The sequence below is a fragment of the Eulemur rufifrons genome, chromosome 19 (genome assembly GCF_041146395.1).
Source record: "Eulemur rufifrons isolate Redbay chromosome 19, OSU_ERuf_1, whole genome shotgun sequence".
Classification (NCBI taxonomy): domain Eukaryota; kingdom Metazoa; phylum Chordata; class Mammalia; order Primates; family Lemuridae; genus Eulemur; species Eulemur rufifrons.
The window spans coordinates 19,533,635-19,555,083 of NC_091001.1; the positions used below are offsets into that span (position 1 = coordinate 19,533,635).

The 21,449-nt window shown below is 45.8% G+C and overlaps 1 protein-coding gene across 1 annotated transcript in view; it reads left to right on the forward strand.

Annotated features, from left to right (window-relative positions):
* The window catches only part of SEL1L3 (SEL1L family member 3), a 106,144-nt gene that overhangs the window by 36,606 nt on the left and 48,089 nt on the right, over positions 1–21,449 (forward strand). Inside the window, exons 8-11 of the mRNA XM_069494200.1 lie at positions 1,051–1,183; positions 2,722–2,862; positions 14,010–14,221; positions 16,950–17,129. Coding sequence (XP_069350301.1) covers positions 1,051–1,183; positions 2,722–2,862; positions 14,010–14,221; positions 16,950–17,129 — 666 coding nt within the window. The remainder of the gene's footprint in view (positions 1–1,050; positions 1,184–2,721; positions 2,863–14,009; positions 14,222–16,949; positions 17,130–21,449) is intronic.

A 21,449-nucleotide genomic window follows, 5' to 3' on the forward strand; every position in this document is an offset into this window, starting at 1 on the left:
TTGGGGGTTGGGGGTGGGTAAACTCACAACTAATGGATGCGGTGAGCATTGATGGGGGCAAAGGGCACGTCTCAAATCACGGTTGGGATGTGGCAAAGTCATAACATGTAACCAAAATATTTATGCCCTCATAATTTCATGAAATAAAAAAAATGTTAAATAAAAAAATAAATAAAATTTTTTTTGGAATGTAGTTTGGAATATGAAGTCTATTTAACATCATGAACAAAACATACATAGGCATATATATATTTACACACAAAACTGAAACAGACATTATGCTAAGAACACAACCCTTGCTTTGTTCAATGCACTTTGATGTTTTGTGTTCTACTTTATAAAAACAAAACAATGCCACCCACACTCTGCTGGTCAATGCACGCTGAAACAATTGCATGACCCTCTAGTGGGTCCCAGTCTGTATTTGCAATCACAGCGAGTTAAGATAAGTCCCCTGTTCCCAAGGAGCTCCCTTTCTGGGTCATAGGTAAGTCGTGGGAGAATATGAGACACAGTGTTTGGGAGCACTGAGTGGGGAAAGGTGTGTCTGCCCACAAGGGAGGGGGGTGAGCTCCAAGGAAGCTTGCCGGAAGCAGTGGCTTTGCACCCGGCTCCTGGGGCTTGAGTACCAACCAGCCTGCAGAGCAGAAGAAAAGGGGTTGAGGGCTCCTGGGCAGCAGGCACAGCACAGGTACCCCTGCGTCTCTTGGTGGGAAGGTGGAGATGAATGTGATTTTCTAGGAACGTGCACAGCGGGGGAAAAGAAGAGGGTGGAGGCCCAGTCTGTGGGAAATCCTGCCATTTAAGAAGGTCTGCAGAGGAGAAGAGGCTACGAAAAGAAGCTGGAGGGAAGCGGCCAGAGCTGGCATGTCCTTGAGTTAATACACAAACAACTCTGGTTTGCCAATCCAGAGTGGATGGAGCATGTGTATCAACAAGACACCTGGAAATGTCAGTGGAAAAATGAAGTCAACCTGAGCACATCCTCATAGAGGTGGATGGCTATTTCATGGCAATTGTTGTTCATTCAACCTTCTTGCCTTCTTGTAGATTTTTAATCCCCTCCTTGAGAAGCAACTTGCTGAACAAATCAAGTTATATTACGAAAGGTGTGCTGAGGTTCAAGAAATAATATCTGTGTATGCATCCGCGGCACAGCACGGGGGAGAGCGACAGGAAGCATGTAAGTGTTGAGCTTCAGGGGAGCCGTTTGAAGCTCTGTGCATATGTGTTAACACATGTTTGGCTTCTCCCTAATGGGATTAAAGTCTAACATATATGACTGGGCTCAGAGACCAGTGGGGAAAAGTGTCACCTCCCACCCTCCACAGATGGTTGCAAGTGCAAGTGTCCACCTGGATTCCAGAAAGACCAATGACAGCCAGGAAGAACCAAAACATGTGTCATAGCTTCACCCACAAAAATCTAGTTTAAGAATACAAATGAAAGTGGGTGTTTTGTGCTTCGCGTGGCGTGATTCCCATCCATAAGACCAGCCTAAGAAAATAAAAATGAATTGGAAAATAAATTAATCATTAGAAATGTTTCCCCATCGGTGAGCTTTTGTCTTGGATCATTAATATCTGAATATTAGCTTTCAGAAATGTTGAACAACGACTTTGTTGTTTGGGGCTCGGCTTTAATTTTTAAATCCCTGAAATTGACTCATTCTCAAAGGCATTGGTAATGTTCAGCAGAAGGGATGAATTTCAAGTAGACTGCTGTCATGCATGCTCATATTTGCCCACGGACATCCTTTTACTCATACAGGGTGTTTATCGGTTACAAAACTTGGTCCTGTCTGCTCTTCCAGTGTTCCAGCTTGGATCTAGCACTCATAAATTTCTCTGTGCTATAGACCTTGGTTGTTTGATATAGGGCACTAAAGTTATTCACATATGTTCCTTCTGGAAGAGAAATTCCTGTGGGGCCTTTGCCATCAGCAAAAGCGAATTGAGTATTTCAGTCCTGCCCATATGTCTCTCTGTCTCCAGGGCGGAACTTCCCGTTCCAGGCCGTGGAGGGATAGATGCGTCTCAGACATGCCCCGGTCCAATAGGGCTCACATAAAATGGTCCCAGGTAGCGATTACAGATGGTGATAGGTGAGTGTGGAAAGGCAGCGCTTCTGCGATTCGATTTAAGAATAGGCTATGTTGTCCCCAGCTGCTGCTCTCACGGCTGAATCATCCAGAAATTATGATGCTGTCAGAGGAGGGGGAAGATATGTAGGAACAGTAATATCCCAAACAGGAAAGAAACTGATTTTGGCCAAGTAACTCATGTACTCTCAGGAGAGATGCCCTGGGTTGGAAGGCCAGCCTTGCATGCTGACCTGTTTGGTGGCCTTAGGAGGACTTGGCTTAACGTCTTCGGCTGCCTTGCCTCCCTGGGGGTACTTGCACTGTGCTCCTCAACGCGCATGCCAACCAAATGGCCTAGATATTGGCCTCCTGGGGACCAGGCAGAGGCCAGCTGCTCACTCTGTAGAATTATTCACAGCCATCGCAACTTTGGCACCTTTCCCTTGGACTTGGCTTTGAATTTGTGACCTGGAGGTAAAGGCATCATAGCCAGTTTCACATCCCTAAAGTGCCCAAACCAACATCCACTAACGTTAAGTCTGGCCTCTAATTTCTAGCTCCGCTTAGGAAGGTTTTAGGGAGGTGAGTTTTTCCCTCTCCTAAAGGGTGTGGTATCTTGTGCTTCCCCTACTGTGTAGGCCACCTCCGCAACTCCTACCTGGACCTCAAGCGCCGGTATGGGAGACCCTCGACATGCAGAGCCTTCCCCTGGGAGAAGGAGCTGAAAGACACACACCCCAGCTTGTTCCAGGCGTTGCTGGAGATGGATTTGCCGAGCGGTAATTGAGTCTTTGCTGCAGCTTTGGGCACTGGTTAGAAAGACTCCCTGTTTTTCTCTGTTTCACTCACCCTCTTTGGTGATTTATGCCTCAAAGTTATTTTTAACCCTAGTGTTCTAGCTTAATTTCAAATTTAAATTCTGCCCTTGTATGTCCACAACTCTCGATATATCTGTGCACATTTCCAACACTAAATGCAAAAACTTAAATTTAGGAATTGCTCATGCAATTCTTTATTTAAAGCCAAGGCCACAAATGGACAGCCTACAGCCAGAGCTGGCCCCGAATGCGGTCAGTTTGGAAAATACCTTATTGTGTATTAGAAAAATAATAACAATTACCAGTATCTAAAACTTGTAAGAAAATGCAAATTTCAAGCTTTTCTTGAAAAACCCAAAGATCTGGCGACACTGGGCCTTTGCTTCCTCCGTGGCAGCCATCCTGGAGGAGGGCGCAGGCACGCTCTGTCCACCCACAGCCCCTCCTGCCCACTTCGTTCATGGATCTGACCTGCCTGGGCCTTTATGCATTTGAACTTGAGACCCCCAGTGTGAAGTACACTTTAGGCATCGTCTCAGGAATCTGTGTATACTTCCCAAGTACTACCAGCCTCTCCGCAGGCCTGTTGTGATTTGGGTTTGCTTAGTCATTGTGTATACACCGTAGGGCCGTGCAGGAGCTTGAAACTTTGCTTGTTAGGAAGTGGAGAGGACGCTGGAGATGCTCTGTCTGGTTAAGCGGATCCTAACGTGGGTTATATCTGTCTCAGCACTGGGGGGCAAGCCTTGGTAGTCCTGGGGGTAGAACCAGACCTTATGTTGAGGCAGTGCAGAAACTGACTTCTCCCTCATTAGGAACTTCCCAAGAACAATAGTGTCCAACAGCATGGGTTTCCTTTGCAGATAGTGACCCGCCCCCCAAGCCTGGAAGAATTCAAGCCATATGGGGGATTTCATCTTTCATTCTTCCAGTACTTGCTAAGTGACTACTCAGTTACTTGGCTTGACTTCAGAGATAAGTGAAACAACATAAAGTTCCCGTCCTTGAGGGACGGACTTGAAAGTAAAGAAAAGTAGTGATGCATTTGAACAAAGGCTGTGGAAGTGAATGGTGGAGGCACAAAGAAGGGAGCGGTCAGTTCTACCTGGACAAGGTGTTCCAGGAAGGCTTCTTGGAGGAGGTGACACTAGGACTGATGCCTGAAGGGTCGGTAGGTGTTTGCCAGATCATCGAGGCAGAGGTGGGTATTGCAGGCAGAGTGGAGGATGAGAGGTGGGAACGGCACAGCGTGTTGAATGACAGGCAGCGACCTTGGGGAGGCAGGAGGAGCCCTGGAGAGTGATGGTTCTGGCTAAAGCTCGGACACCATCCTGAAGAGTTTTGGCTTTACCTGGTAGGTGGCGGGGGCCTGTCGAAGGGTTTCAAGCGGAAGGTAGAGGCATGATCAAATTTGGGTTTCTGAGGTCAGTGGCAGAGGATGGAGCAGGAGAACAAGAGGGGTGTGGAGCCAGAAGCAGGGAGCACATTGCCATGGTCCTGGGAGGAGAGAACACAGGCCTGAGTGGGACACAATGACAGGGACCGGGCTGAAGGATGTAGAGGTTGGCTCTAAAGGATTCTGTGACTTCTTGGGTGTGAACAAGAAGGACCAGGAGCTGGGAGGCCATGTCATGTTGTGACAGTGTAGCGTCTGGAACCGAATGGCCTGGTTCCAATTTTAACTTAACACTCACTTGGTCTTGGGCAAGTCACCTAATTTTTGAGCCTCAGTTTTCTCATCTGCAAAATGGGAACAATAATAGCACCTCTCTCCCAGCGTTGAATTCACTGAATCGACATATACAAAATACTTAGAACAGTGGCAGCACGGAGCAGGCCCTCTGTAAGCAGGGTTCTCAGCCTCGGTGCCATTGACACTTTGGACTGGAGAATTCTTTGTTGTTGGGGACTGTCCTGTGCATGCAGGATGTTTACCTGCATTTCTCACCTCTACCCGCCAGGTACCCCTCTCCATCCTCCTCTCCAAAAATGTCTCCAGACATAGACAGATGTCCCCAAGGACACTAAATCACCCCCAGTGGAGAGCCACTGCTGTGCCAACATTGCTGGCATTGTTACCAGGCAGAGATAATGCCAGGTTTTCCTCGGTTGTCTGGGAGGGGGTGAAGCTGCCCCCCAAGACAGGCAAACAGGAGAGGGAGATGCACGTTGGATAATTTGGGCTAAATGGGCCAAGACCACATCCACACCAAAACTGTTTTTGTGAGATTTCTGATCATATTTAAATATAGTTTTGCTGATTGGGAACAGGAGTGAATCATTTTCACGAAACATTTGTTTGTAAGTAAGTACTCTCAATGAGAATGTTTTCGTGTTATGGTTACAGCTCAAAGTTTTGTTCATAAGAATTTAGGATTATTTTATTCTCCACGGAGGCCTGGGAACAGAATCTAATTAAAAACCCAAATCACGAGCTCTGGAACCTCCAATCTTCCTGGGTGTCGGTGCTGCGGAGCTGTCAGATTCCAGCGCCACAGAACCAGTTCCGCTGACCTCTCCTAGGCTTCTGGGGCCTCCGTTAGTGGTGGGACCCACTTTATGATCCAGTGTTCTTGCCCAGCTTGCCAGTCACATGATTCTGGTGCCAAATCAGAGAGTGCCAAGGAGCCTGCCCCCAGGGGCTGTACGTGCCAGCCTCCCCTGCCCCACAGCCTCCGCTTCCTGGGGCACCCACCGTCCTCCTCTGCCTGCCTTTCCCTGGGGTGGGTGAATCTCTAGAACCACCCCCACACCCTCATTCTGCCGTCAGCGCCTATTTTTCTAGGTTACATTGGAAGGATCGGGGAGCCTTCTGCAGAGGTAGGGCGTACGCTCATTCAAATTCATCTCTCTGCCTGGCACAGTGCCCTTGCTTGGGGCTGTAATAGCACCTTCCGGCTAACCTGGAGGAGAGATTGGTGTCTTACATTGTACCCAGTTTCCTAGCAAGACTGAGAGAATGCAGAAAATATGATTTTGTAAATTGATGTTAAAAAATAAGTTTACATTTTCAGCATATCTTTACTCTGGTCTCCTATGAAAAGAATCATAGTAAGACAGGTGTGACATTACAGCCATTCCTGGTTCCCCAAATACCCTTCATTCCAAGTTCATCCTGCCCTCGGTGTCTGGCTCTAGCCTGGCTCTGGCATGCTTGGACAACTCCAGTTCATGGGAACTGTGTTTGCATTCTATTTTCTGCTGCTGCCCTGACCTGTCCTGTCCTGGTGATTAATAGACTTTATTGGAACATCCTCATCATATTACATTTTTCATATCTGAGTTAAGCTACGAGAACAGACTCAAGTGTCAGATATTTGATGCTTGGAATTCTTGCTGTAGGAACTGAGTAGCTGCAGGAACAAAGATAAGGAAGTTCACTCAGTGAGCTGTGTTTTTAAGTCACTCAAACCATTTGTTTATTCGTTCACTCACTAAACAAGCATTGACTGAGTGCCCCCGGTGAGCTGGGATAGAACAAAATGTGGCTGTGTTTGGAATGAGAGTTATGTAGGCAGCTCCTGTAGTTCCCTCAAAGGGACTTAATTTCTGGAATGACTTTTGCAGGAATTTTTAACAAATAACGTGGTGGATGGCATAAGAGACCGAGGCCTGTGGTTTCTGGTTCTGTGTGAGAGTCGTCTTCTTCCTTGGCAGCGCCTCCTCGTGTATACAGCCGACACTCACTTCCAGGCTGCTACATATGCACGTTTCAGACCGGAGAGTGTCTCTTCCCCCCACACTGTGTGATTTTAGATGCATCATCTGCTCTCGATCTCAGCCAACAACGCACTTCAAAGGAGAGATGAGAGCGTTGCCGAGGGTGGAGAGTGGGGAGGCTTCAGCCTCCTCAACCACCAGTAGCAAGTGGGTAGAGAGTGTCCTCCACGTTCCCGTCTAGCGGGGTGGGCGCTGGGCATCACCTTCAGTTGTTTCCAGAGCCACTGTATTTTTCTTCTGCAAAAGAGAGTCGCCAAGGATTTATACTTTTACCCTGTAAGGACAGCAATTTTTTTATTTTTAAAATTTTACAAATTCATGGTAAAATACACATAAGATGAAATTTGCCATCTTAACCATTTTCAAGTGTACAAGTCGATGGTGTGAAGTATGTTCACATTGTTGTGCAACAGATCTCCAGGGCTGCTCCATCCTGCAGAGCTGAAACCGTGAGTGAGTACTGAACAACTTCCCACGCCTCCCCTGCCCCCGACCCTGCAAGCCACCATCCCACTCTCTATTTCCGTGGATTTGACTGCTCTAGAGACCTGATGTAAGTGGTATCTGACTCAGTATTTGTGTGTTTGTGACAGGCTTATTTGACTTAGCATAATGTCCTCAAGGTTCATCTGTGTTGCAGCGTGTGTTAGAATTTCCTTTCTTTTTAAGGCCGAATAGCATTTCATGGTATATATACACTACATTGTATTCATCCATTTATCCATCCATGGACACTTGGTTGCTTCCACCTTTGGCTATTGTGAAGAAGGCTGCCATTAACACGGGTGTACAAACATCTCTTCAGAACCCTGCTCTCAATGTTTTTGGATATATACTGTATTTGGAAGCAGAATTGCTGGATCATATGGTAATTCTATGTTCAATTTTTTGAGGAACCTCCATACTGGTTTCCATAGCAGCTGCACCATTTTTTATTCCCACCAACAGTGCACAAACAAGGGCTCCAACTTTCCCACATCCTCACCGATACTAGTTACTTCCTAGTTGTTTGATAGTAGCCATCCTCATGGCATGAGGTGTGGTTTGTTTTTATGCAGCCATTTATATGCTAGAGAAGTCTGGTTTGGTTGGAATTAAGAATGTAGAGCATTTATAAACTGATGTGATATCTATGACAGAGCTTCATGGACAGAAAGGTACCATATGGACGTGAGGGGTGGGCTCGCCTGAACAGAGCTGGTCTTACTCTGCCTTGGGTTCCAGCTACGGGGTTCTGTATGTGTCTCCATGTGTCTCTATTACTCAGCTGCAAACTTGCTGAGGGTTAGGGGAAGAAGTGCAAGTTCTCTTACTTTCAGTTCTTGACAGTGTGTGCAACAGTGCTGGGCATATGTTAGCCGCCTAGTGAATCAATCCTTCTTCCATGCGACCCCACACAGCACATTTGTGCCCTGCATTCTTCAAAGAGCATACCTTACCCAATGGCAAACAGCCTTCATGTCCCAACTCAGATACAGCCTCCTTCTGTCATCTCTCCCGTCTCCCCAGGCAGGCAGCTCCTCTCCCCTCCCATGCCATCCTGTAGGTGTCCCCTTTATGGTAACTATCTTCCTGTATTATGATGGCTCATTTTCCTGATGCCACAGTAGTGCTTAGAGGTTCTCAAAGGCAGGAACAGTATGTAGGTTTTCTTTGAAGACCCTCACCTCACTAGGTATTTGCTGAGTAGCTGAATCCAATCCAAATGAATAAGTGATCTCACGGTTAGTATCAAAACATCTTTGCTGGGTCAATGAATCACTGAAGAAATGAGGAATTTAACTTCCAGGAGACACAAGTTCAAGGTCTGCTCTAGCCAAGCCGTGGCTCCAATCCAGACTGTTAGAGTTCTTATTTTCCTTCTTCCTACAATTTTTCTCATTTCTCCCACTCTTCCTCAGCCTGTTTCCTCTCAGGAGTGTCTGTCCTGTCTCTGCACAGTTCTGTTTCTCAGGGTTACTGAGACCCTGTTTCCAGCTCTCCACTGTCAGCAAAGGTGGACCAGAGCCCTGTGGATCCACTCGTTTACAAAGGAATTCCAGAAATGCTGCCCTCATGGTTCTTGCTTTCATATTATCTGTAATCTAGTTGCTGAGATATGCAGGTGCCCAGACGTAAAACAGCTCCACATGCTCGCCCAACTCGGGACCCGTGTGTTGGGTGCATCCTTCCCCTGTGCTAGGCGCTGGGGTGGCCACAGTGAATATTGCAAACCAGCCCCCGCACAATCTGTGCCAAGGGCCAGGGGGTGCAGAGGAGAGAAGCTTGTTAAATATGGACCACTGATGCGCTAACCTGGTGTAAAATACGGCTGTTCCAGCTGGTGCTCCGCACTCTGGAGTATAACGGGGCCTGTTCTCACCTCCCAGCGTCGGCACACCTTTGAATTAAAGATGGCAGGGCCGCTCTGGGCGCCCAGCTGCAGTGCATGCAGATGTGGCCGAGTACCCTTCCTGCCTCGGGCTTTCCAGAGCCACCGCTCTGCATTCTGATTACCTCGCTTGGCAGGAGAATCCTCCTGTGCTGCTCTGTCCCTGAGTTCAGGGCTGTCCAGGCTCTGGGGTGGCATCTAACACAAGACCCCATGTTCAGGACTTTGGGGGTGGCATTATAATTGGTCAACCTCTATGTTTTTTCCTGGGGAGCCTCCAATTCTCTAGGAAAATGGCTCCTGCCAGAGCATAGAAATTGCCCTATTAGCATTTGGGCTTTTTCTAATGCTACTACGGTGGTGTTTTAGTATGCATATTTTTTCATTATTTAAGAGTTGTGCTGGCTATTGCCTTCTTTTACTTTCCTGTCACACCTTGCTTGTCAAAATTGAACCGTTTGAATTGAAAACCCCTTTGAATGGAGCTCTGGCGTCCAGAGAAGAGAGGTGACGGGGAAGGGTCCGCGCAGAGGCTGCAGGAAGGGCGATGGCAGATGGCAGGCCAGTCTTGAGGCCCGAGAGTTGGTTATGGCAGGGAGCAGTGCGGAAGGACACAAGGGCTCTGAACAGGTGACACAAAGGCAGGGAGGGATGGGTGAACCAAACAGGTGAGCTGGCCAGGACACCTCTAGGGACTTGTGCCCCAAGGCCAGACCTGTTTGCTCTTTTCCGGCCTTTCATCCTGCGTGGGCACTGCTGAGCCCACAGGAGTTGGTGCCCGTGGCCAGAGGAAGTCCAAGCTCTGCCAGCAAATGGTTCTCTGGAATGAGGCCAGGTCGGAGGTTGGGCTCGCCTCCCAGGGCTGACACCATCTGCGTTGTTCCTTCAGGGCCACTGCCTGTGTCTTGTCCCCCGGGCTTTGGAGCGCTGAATATGGGGGAAGTGGGGTCCCCACAAAATATGCCAAGGGCTTGCTGGCTGCCATAACGAAACTCTATTTGTTTTTAACCTGATTTTTGCCAAGAATTGCAATGTTTGTTTGGAGACCCTAAAATGCAGATCACGGAAATGGTGGAAACACAATTATGTTACATAATAACAGCAGAATACCTTTCCTTTTAGGAGCTGTGTTGAATGTGGTTTGTTCAAGAACCATTATCTTTATTATTTTTTTAAAATACATCAAAGTATTTAAAAAATACACAGAGGCATGAAGAAGAAAACAAAGAATAGGCTATGATTTTCTTGCCCAGAGAATAAGAGTCCTGCAAGGAGAGAGAGAGAGAGGAGATGGAGTCAGGAAGGGAGAGAGGGCGGGAGGAAAATGACATGTATAAAATCAGAAAATGTATACAGTACAGAAAGATGCAAATAGTTTACTTCTGAGAGAGAAATAAGCCAGCTCCTTAAGCCCCTAGAGCCCACCGGGCTCACCAGGTCAGAATGCAAATGAGGAAGGCACTGCTTGTTTTAGAACCAGTGAAGTTGGTGAAGATCATTCCTCTTAATGGTTAAATGACATTTTTTTCCTGTACTTTTTTTCCTCTTTCAAACTTCTACTTTGGATGCATTACACCTTTTGGAGCCTTGAAACTAAAAATGACTTTCCTATTGATGTCTCTCCGTCCCTCACAAGGAATGAGGGTGCTTGTCTCTGTCTGAATTCTCAAACAGATGCTGGTTCCAGCTCTGGGGCCTTTGGACAGTGGCTACCTTCTCGTTTTTTGCTTTTGGCCTCTTCTAACAAGGAACACACAAATGGTGACCTTATGATATTACTGTACAGAAGGAAAAAAAAGAGTAAAATAAACGATGCTGTGCTACTTGGAAGATATTAATAGTAAGGGTTAATTAATGGTGGACGTGGCTTTTGTTCCTTAGTTTCCAGTGCAGAAAGAAAGAATTCAGAAAATGGTTCCTTCTTCTATTTTGTTTGTTTGTTTTCTCCTTGCACCATTAATCTCCATAAACAAGGCATGTTTTTAGTTACAGATCGACTAGAAAAAAATGCATATGCTAAGCCAGATGGGTGAAATTAACAGTTTCATTAAACTGACTTTAAAATCGCCAGTTTCACAATATCACCCAAGACATCATGCCTTTGATTTTGGGTGACAGTTGGAATTCAAAGTTTAACAAATGTGCGAAACGAGCAGTTTTACCTTAGAATTATTATTTTTTATTATATTCACTAGTACAGAAAATGGTTTAGATTTTTTTTTTTTTTTTTTTTTTGCAGAGAAAATACTGATTGGTAATATCTTGGGGGGAGTTTAGAATTTTAATGTACAAAAGAAATAATGAGGCCCTTTCAACCTGCCTAGATTTCAATCTGCAAAGTTTTTTGTGCTGAGGATTTGAGCTTTGTGAAGGATTCTCCTTTTGCTCCTTATTCTCCAGCTACCCGGGCGCTCCTGCTAATGATTTCTGGGTTCTGTGCTGGGGGTCAGCAGGGCAAGTGTTTCATTTGAAGCTTCATTTGGTTTGGAGTCTCTTCCTTCTTCTGAGCCCACAAAGCTTGGGTCTGTGGGTACTCGGGCAAAACTCATCATAGTCAGGCATTTGGCAGAGCAGGTGAGGCAGGGCTGGATGGTTAACAAATGTTAATGTTGCTTTGCTGCGAATGTGCACAGAGGGGCATCTGAGACGAGCACATATTTAAAAGTAAATATATGAATAAGTAGCAGTAGAATTTATTTTGCAGCTCTGAGTGCTGCAGTGCATACTGAATCCGGTGAAGGTTCTGATTGTGGCTAGCGGTTAGGTAGGACAGAATTCTTCTCTCAACTGTGCAAAGCGAAAATCCAAAATGAGATCCCCAGGCTCCTAGTGGAAAAGGGTGTTATCATTCAAATATCATCCCAACAGATGAACGAGGGAAATGTTCAAGGATGTTCATTGCCGTGTTGTTGGTTATAGCAAAACCACTGGAAACAACCCAAGAGTCTAAAAATAAGAGAACTGGTTGGGAAAATGGTACAGCTATAGAATGCGATACTATGGAAGCATGAGAAGGAATGCACTTCTGACAGCCACAGGGAGATATTCATAACATGTAGTACATTTAAACAAGGAAATTGAGAATCAGAATCTATAATAGCATACTATGCCATCTTTGGGAAGAAGACATGTATGTATACATGTCAATAGATGTGTGTATGAATTATTGTATATGCAAAGGAAAAGTCTCAAAGCTTACATACCAATCTTTTAACAGTTTTTATCTTCACTACTAAAGAAAGATTGGGGGAGAGGAGACTTCTGTTTTTATATTACACAAATCTGCATTGATTTTTTTTTTTTTTTTACAACAAGCCCCTGTTGCTTTAGGGAGTAACTAAAAAACAGAAAAAGGAGCAAACTCTATTTGTTCAGCAAAGTGATTTTTTTTTTAGCACCTACCGTGCCAGGTTCTTGGGATCAAAGGGACAAAAGCAGACTCAGCTAGCGGGTGAGGAGTTCCAGGAGCCGGTAGAGGGAGGATGCCTTGGAGCCGGGCAGAGGTCCGGGGCAGGCTGCCTTCCCGCGGCTCAGGGGTCTGGAAGTGCAGGCACAGTGCCCTCCTCTCAGGGACCTCCAGCCCACCCGTGTGCCCACAGGACCAGCACCAGCTCACAGACATGTCAGCTTTCACGGTTTCATCTGTGGAGCCTTCTCATCTGCGTCTCCATTTGCCCTTAAATAAACCCGTCCCAAACCTTTCCACATTGGAAGCTCTTCTCTGTTCCTTCCTGATGAAGTGCTGATAAAAGTGAGTCTGTTACTGATTCCTGAGTTGTTTTTTTTTTTTTAAATAACATTTTTATTTTGTACAGAATGAAGAAAATCAAAGAAAAACGTTGCACAGAACAGTTTTTAGGCAGGTGAAGTTTGAGTCTTAAGTTGACATTTAACTTAACATTTAAATTGACATTATTTACATTTAACTTAAGTCTTAAGTTAAATATAAATAGTATCTTTGCAATCCTACATGGTCTTTTGTAGCACAGCGTCTAGAATGTGCCTTGCATGTGATAGAAAGTAAACATTGGATTGCTGAATTAATAAACAAGAGAGATGAATAGTAAAGATAGGCTTTAAAAGACTCTAACAGTTACATTTAGGGCCATAAAACTTGCTTGTTTGGGTGTAAATGTTGACTAGCTTATTGGTATATGGGAGGATTGGGTAAAAGGAAGCACCATATAGCTTAAAGCAATTGTGTAAACAAGTCTTTATCGGAGGTGGTAAAGTGCTTGTTAAGACAACTGATTACCTGATTACCTGTTCATCAAGGGTTAAGTGCAGCAGGGTGACTGAACTCTGGCTTTAGTGACTTGCAACCTGGGCTCCAAGCTGGACCCAGCCTCTTGCCAGCCTTTGTAACTTTAGACAAGTTATTCTCCAGGCCTCAAGCTCCTCATGTGAAAAATGGGGATGGTTTCAATAGCACCTGTCTTTTAAAACCGTACAAATTGAACGACATAATTTACGTAAGACACTTAACCCAGTATTTGGCATGTTGTAAGCTCTCGATAAAAGTTGACATTCTTTTTGTTATATTTAGATACCCATGAGAAAAAAACTGGAGGCAAAAAATGTTAAGAAAGCATCTAAAAATAAAGTTCTTTTGCCCAACTTTTTAGAGCAGCACCTAGGAACTATTTCTGAGATAAAACATTTTTCTTTAGAGAGTCTTAGAGGGAAAAAAAAGTCTCTCTGGAAGTTTCCGTGGTCCTGATTTGGTGGTTACACTGAGTAAATTACTCTCTTGAGGCACTTCCTCAGCTACCTACGGCACATCCTTTTTCCCAAGATACAGGCTGTCATTTAGTGCCAAAGAAAAAGCTATTTACAGAATGACACCCTGGCATCCTCAAAAGGTTTAATTTACCTCCCCGGAAGGTGGTATATTTCAAGGCACTGCAGGGCCAACCATATCAATAACACAGGTGATTCAATTGACTTTTCCTTTTTCTAAAGCCATGTCGCTCCCATGGTAATTGATTGTGTGTGCTCTCTATTGGATTATTTACAGTGCCAAGGAACCAAAATGAATCTGTATCAGAAATCGGTGGGAGGATATTTGAAAAGGCTATAAAGAGACTCTCTAGCGTCGATGGGCTTCACCAAATTAGCTCTATCGTCCCCTTTCTGATGGATTCCAGCTGCTGTGGATACCATAAAGCATCCTACTACCTCGCAGTCTTTTATGAAACTGGATTAAGTGTTCCTCGGGATCCGCTGCAGGTAGAGTATATCACGGGCTCCAGGAACATCCGTCACCCGCCTTATATTTGCAGAGCAAATGCTCTCGTGCCCACGGGTAGAACTGGACATGTTGCAGCTCCTTGGAGTCCTTCAAAAATCTTCACACTCAGGAGCGATGTCCTGGGGCTGTGTTGAATACAGGATCCCCGGCTTCCAGTGGGGGAAAAAGAGTACTTCATTTCTGGACACGGCCTTGGGGGTGTAACTGGCATGCCACCTAGATGCTTGCCAGCATCCCAATCCTTCAAGAACAGGTGCCTGTTACCTAATTCTTGTGACTGCTCTGGCTGCGAAGCTATTATCCCATATTCCTTTTTAGCTAAATGAAGTCATTTGGACTTCTAAGCAAAGTATTGTTACATCCACGAGTCTACCATCAAAACAAATGCCATACCAGACGGTTTCGTTTTTGGTTTTGAATCCAAATTTATTATGCAACTTGCCTAACATTTAGAATCACATTTTCATAAGTGTATTAGTCAGGGTTCTTCAGAGAAACAGAACCAATGGGATTATATATATAGGAGGAGATTTATTATGAAGAATTGGCTCGTGCAGTTCTGGAGGCTGAGAAGTCCCACAGTCTGCAGTCTGCAAGTGAGGGCCAGGAAAGCCGGTGGTGTGGTTCTAGTCCAAGTCTGGAGGCTTGAGTATCGGGGAAGCCGACGTTGTAAATCCCAGTCCAAGGGCAGGAAAAGACCGATGTCACAGCTCAAGTAGGCAGAAGGAAGCAACCAGAGACCAATTCCTCCTTCTTCTGCCTTTTTGTCCCACTTAGGCCCCCAAAGGATTGGGTGAAGCCCACCGGCATTGAAGGGGGCATTCTGCTACGCTCACTTCACCAATTCCAATGCTAATCTCGTGTGGAAACACTCTCGTGGACACACCCGGAAATAATGTTTTATCTGGGTGCCTGATGGCGAGTCAAGCTGGCACATAAAATTAGCCATCACAATAAGTACTGCTGAATGTTCCCTGATCACTTACACTGCTCACATTTGCAAGGATAAACCAGGGTTGTTTATCTTCGGTGTGGGGAGACTCGGACTGTTTAGAGGCACCCCAGTGGCTCCGTGTTCCTTTTTAGTGGTTGGTTTGTGGAGTCTCTGGTCGGTAGATGCTCCTGCATGATGGCATGTTTTCCTGAGTCCCTGAAGCAGCCCCCGTAAAGTGGAATAGTGAGAAAATTCTAGGCCTGTCTCTGCCACAAAGGGGCTGGTGGACCCATGGACAAATGACCTCACCTTCCTGGGCCCCTATTTTCTCAAATATGAAATCAGTTGTTGGACCAGTCAATCTCTAAAGACGCTTCTAGCACTAACATTCCGAGAGCGTGAGATTGAGACACGGACCCACTCTTCAAATCCTGTGGCTGAAGCAGATCGGGGATGCTTAGAACAGTTGGCCGATACACAGAAGGGTGCTGTGAGAGAGGTCAGGAACGATCCCCACTTTTACCAAGAAAAGGCAAAAGTCAGGGCATTTTACACTATTAGACATTAGGAAGGACAGATAGCTGGGAATTTGGAAACCATTAGAAAGCTGGGTTGGCTTTTTTCCTGAAGATTTGTTATTTTATTAAAAATTTTTTTTTCACTTTTAATTACTATGGGCACTAATAATTGTATATTGTTACAGGGTACATGTGATGTTCTGATACAGGCGTACAATGTGAATTAATCAAATCAGGGTAATTGGGCTATCCATCACCTCAGGCATTTATCATTTGTGTTAGGAACATTCCAATTCTGCTCTTTTGGTTATTTTATTTTATTTTATTTATTTATTTATTTTTTTGAGACAGAGTCTCACTCTGTTGCCCAGGCTAGAGTGAGTACCGTGGCGTCAGCCTAGCTCACAGCAACCTCAAATTCCTGAGCTCAAGCAATCCTCCTGCCTCAGCCTCCCAAGTAGCTGGGACTACAGGCATGCACCACCATGCCCGGCTAATTTTTTCTATATATATTTTTAGCTGTCCATATAATTTCTTTCTATTTTTAGTAGAGACGGGGGTCTTGCTCTTGCTCAGGCTGGTCTCGAACTCCTGAGCTCAAACGATCCACCCACCTCGGCCTCCCAGAGTGCTAGGATTACAGGCGTGAGCCACCGTGCCCGGCCTCTTTGGGTTATTTTAAAGTATACCCTAACTTATTGTAGATTATAGTCACTTTGTTGTGCTATCAAGTATTATTCATTCAAAAGATTTGTTTGTCTGTTTGTTTGTTTTTTGAGACAGAGTGTCGCTTTGTTGCCCTGGCTAGAGTGAGTGCCATGGCGTCAGCCTAGCTCACAGCAACCTCAAACTCCTGAGCTCAAGCAATCCTCCTGCCTCAGCCTCCCGAGTAGCTGGGACTACAGGCATGCGCCACCATGCCCGGATAATTTTTTCTGTATATATTTTAGTTGGCCAGATAATTTCTTTCTATTTTTTAGTAGAGACGGGGGTCTCGCTCTTGCTCAGGCTGGTCTCGAACTCCTGACCTCGAGCGATCCACCCGCCTCGGCCTCCCAGAGTGCTAGGATTACAGGCGTGAGCCACCGCGCCCGGCCAAGATTTGTTTTTTTTTTTTTTTAAAAAAGGCAAATTAACATATTTCTGGAATGGCTAGGATTATATCTAGGAACTGGGCCAGATGACCTTTCAGTATTAGGACTTTATGATCCTATCTATAATCTTGTGAACACTTTGCCAATTTCTTCCTAACAGGGCATGCTGTATAGTTTGGTTGGAGGCCAGGGCAGTGAGAGGCTGTCTTCAATGAATCTCGGGTACAAACACTATCAGGGTATTGACACCTACCCCCTGGACTGGGAACTGTCGTATGCCTACTACAGCAACATTGCCACGAAGACACCCCTTGACCAGCACACGCTACAGGGAGATCAGGTAAGAGAGAGAGAAAAGGGTAGACATGGTCATGGCCCTGCTTACAGGGCTTCCTGAATGATTGCATGAAGTGTCTGCACCTGTGGCTGGTTTAGCCATTGGCCTTCAGAGGATGAACATAAATCGAATGGAGAGAAAAGCTTTTTTGTACTCTCCAATTCATATTTCCTGACTATGTTCTCAGGCTGAGCACAGGTACAGTCCTACATCTATGCATGAAAAGCTTCTCATTAGTGAGAGCACTGGTATACGAAGAGTAAATTTAGCCTTAGACAGATTTTGATTTTGCAAAACGTGTGTGCCAGAAACTAGGCATCTTGTCTTTGTTCTAAGACCATGTGAGATGGGAGAGCCTGGAGAGGTGAGGTGGGATTGAGTCAGACTGAGTGGAGGCAGTGAGCTCCGAGGGCTCCCATCAATACCCAATGAGCAAGCAGCGTCTGCAATATACAGAAGCAAGCTTCATGCCCAGCTAGGCTCCCACGGCTGGGCACTTGAGAAATGTCTGGCCCCATCCCGTGAGCCTTGCTCTCGGGTGACTGACAATGGCCTTGGTGTTTGAAGACTCCGCCCCATCACAGATGAAGGACTGAATTAGGGGCACTAACTCCAGCCCCTAGTTTTGCAGGCTCCCAGATCTTAATGACTCATTGGGCAAAGAAATCAGTGGCTCACATCTGCTAAAAAACCATAACGTGTTACATTACACCAGCTGATGGTTTGTTTCCAGACTTCATTTGAGGACAGGGAATAAAAGGAACTCACTAAAGGTGACAGTGTAAGAATCAGAGGAAAGCTGCCTCTTCATGACGCAGATCTGCATCGAGTGGTAGTAGACAGTGAAGTGATTGGCATCTTAGAATGGGTTATATATCCTCTTTCTCCAGGAACAGTTTTCATGGTCATAGCGCTTGAAGTGGTGGAATTGAGAAGTGCAAATAGTCTATATCAGGAGTCAGCAAATGTTTTTTCTGTAAATGGCTACATGGTAAATATTTTAGGCTTTGCATATGCAGTCTTTGTTGCAAACACTCAACTCTCCATAGGCGATATGTAAACACACTGAATAGCCGAGTTGTGCAGCCACAGACAGTATGTAACTGCGTGGCCAGATTTGGCCCCGGTCTCTGCCGCAAACTCTTGATTTTCCCCTGCTTGGTGAGCAGGCCTGAGGGGTAGGGCCTGGCTCCGTTGGGATTGTTGAATCTTTGGCTGAGCAGCTAACCGGGAACCAGACCACTGGTCCCCAGCTCTGCTCCTGGATTGGGCTCAGAAACTGACAGTGCAGAAAATTTACACTTTGATGTTTGGGAAGGGATCATTTCTGGAACAGAAATCTACAGTGGCCGCTGTACAGTGGTGAAATAAATGACTCGAAGATGTGTGCTGTCAGTGAACGTTACACATGAGTCGAGCTGTAACACGCCAAAAGACTGTTTATATCAGCATTTTAACTCCTTTAGAAAATAATGATTCGTTCTGAATAAACCTAGCCTTATAATTTGTACATGTATTTGCTCCGTCTGTAAAAGCTATGTGCAAAATTTGATCTCAATCTGCAGGAACCAATTAATTTACTAATTGGTAACGTTTTTTTTTTAAAAAAAGAATTGTCCTGAAAAACATTTGCACAAAATCAAGCCACAAAATAATATCACTGTTGTTTTTTTACTCAGCCTGAATGTGTTAATAATGTCCTATATGTCTATATGATACTTTTAAGAGTTCGAATTCAGCATAAATTAGCAATGGGAAATGGTATGTTGCTAACAAGCTCCCTTTCTTTTGAAGATTTGGCATATGAAATGTTATGATTATGAAAGAAAACGTGTAATTGGTCAGAACCAGAGGAGATGAACAGAAAAGATCCATCTTGCAGCTGAAAGTCGTCTGATTGAGAATCACAGATAGGAATTATGCAGTTAGAAGAGTTGTGTCATAGCTCATTTTCTTAAGAATGTGTAATTAATGGCTTCTTGAGAATTTAAGCAGGTGTCATACGTTGATTTAAATGTCCTTTTGTTGAGAAATCTATTAATTCATCAACATAATGTAGCAAATGAGGAGATACAGAAAGGCAGACCCCTAATTAACAAACCAAGGATCCATCAATAACTCCTTTCTTGATTCTTGATTCTTGTTTCATTTTCTCTTTTGTGTCACTCGTGGTTCACATCATTTCATCTTCTTTATTAGTAATCTTTCTCCTTGTCACTTCTTTATGATTTAGTAGGACTCTGCTTCAGGTTAAACAGAGAGAAGACGGCTAGTGTTTCTGTTTGTTTTTGTGGCTTAATTGCAAATGATTAAGCCTCTCATTCTGCCCACTCCTTAGACGTTGCTCTTCCTCAAGGAATGGTGCCTCGTCTTTCTCTTTCTGCGTCTTCTGGGAGGGGACAGGGGTCTCCTCCACCCTCTTGGTTTCAGCTGCCCTCCACACACTGGTGATACTCTGACCCTCATCTGTGGCTGAAATTTTTCTTACAAATCTCCATCTTCAATCATGACATACTACGAAGGGAACACATCATCTCCTCCTCTCTCTTCCCTGCAAACACCTCAACTGATGGCACCATCGTCCATTCTAGGAACTGGGGAGTCACCTTTGGTCCCCCATCATCCTATTGATTCACAGCCCTCAACGGCTCTCCATGCCAATTTCTCTCTCCCCCCCACCCCTCCTGTCATGGCCTAGAATCGTCCTTCGTCATCTCTCCCCTGAGCGGCTGCAGCAGCCTCCTCCTACGAGCTAGATCGTGCCCCCTCAAGATTCACGTGGAGGTCCCCATCCGCAGTATCTCGGAATGTGACCATCCTTGTAAACAAGATCTTCAAAGAGGTGATTAAGTTAAAATGAGGTCGTTAGGGTGGGGCCCTAATCCAGCAGGATTGGTGTCCCTATAAAAAGAGGAGATTAGGACACAGACAACACAGAGGGAGGACCACGTGAGGATGCAGAAAGAAGGTGGCCACTTGCAAGCCATGGAAAGAGGTCTTAGTAGAAACCAACCCTGCCAACACCTTGATCTTGAACTTCCAGTCTCCCAGATCGTGAGAAAATAAATGTCTAAGTTACCTAGGCTGTGGAACTTGGTTAAGGCAACCCCAGCAGACTGAGACTCCTCCTGATGGGTTGTTCTGTCACCAGTCTTGTCCCTTCACATTCTCTTCTCACTGGGCCACTGATAAGGGCTGCTGTCAGAGTCCCCCGGGGTTTGCCGAGTGTCTCTGCACAGGCTTCACCGCAGAGGGTCTTACAGAAGTGACGTGGGGTGGGGCCCAGGCACACGTGTGTAATGTGGATATGTGGATATGTGTACGTGTGCTTTGTAAAAGCTCCTCAGAGGACTGGAACGTGCAGCCGGGGTTGGGAAGTGCCCACCCGGAAGAATAAGTCTAGCTCAGCGCGTGCCGTGTGGGGCGCGCCTTGATCTGGTTTCTTTCTCCACACCCACTCCCCTTTCCCCACTGACTCCTACGTTAACTCATGCTCAGATGTCACCTCCTCTGGAAGCCTCCCTGGATCTCTCCTTGCTGTGCCATGATAACACCTGGGCACGCCTCTGTCATTGCTCCTGTGCTGGGGGCTGTGTGCAGGCTCACGGAGCCGGCGCCCCGGTAGACTGAGCTCCCTCGGTGACCCCAGGGCTCAGCGCCGGGCTTGACATGTAGCCAGCGCTTGGTGTTCACCGATGGGGTGACGATAGGATGTGAGGGCAGAGCTCACCCAGGGATGCACACAGAGGGACTGCAGTGTCTTGCGGGTGCTGGTGCTTTTCGAGGAGACCAGTGTGTCATCCTCGAGGCAGGTGTCCAGGGCACTCACCTTCAGACTCTGTTGCTCTCGCATTCAGCACCGCTTTCGTATGTGACAGCCCACATTTGGGGACTCTTGGGTATTTGCTTCTGTCTCCCTACTGTTACAGCTGATATTTCCCCATTCCTGTGTTTAAATCTCTACAGTGTTAAATTTCAGCCAAAAAAAAAACCACACACCCCCCTACTGGAAGCCAAACATTAGAGCTGATTTTAAACACTCTGAGAGGCAGGTCCCTCCCGGTGCTCCTGACGGCCTGCAGGAAGTTAGTGGTGGCAGGTGGTTTCAGTGTGGGCCGGGAAATTGCTGCTCCTCTGGCCGGGCCTGCTCCCCAGGTCCCAGGGGTGCTGGCGGAACGTTGTGTTTCACGACTTCAGGGAAGGCAGATGCTTCTGGAAAATGTGGGGCCGCTGACAGCCTTCGCTCCCCAGCTCATAAATTAGAGGTTTTTTTTGTTTTTTTTTTTTTGTATTCCTTCCATTCTCTCCCCCTCCCTTTTTTCC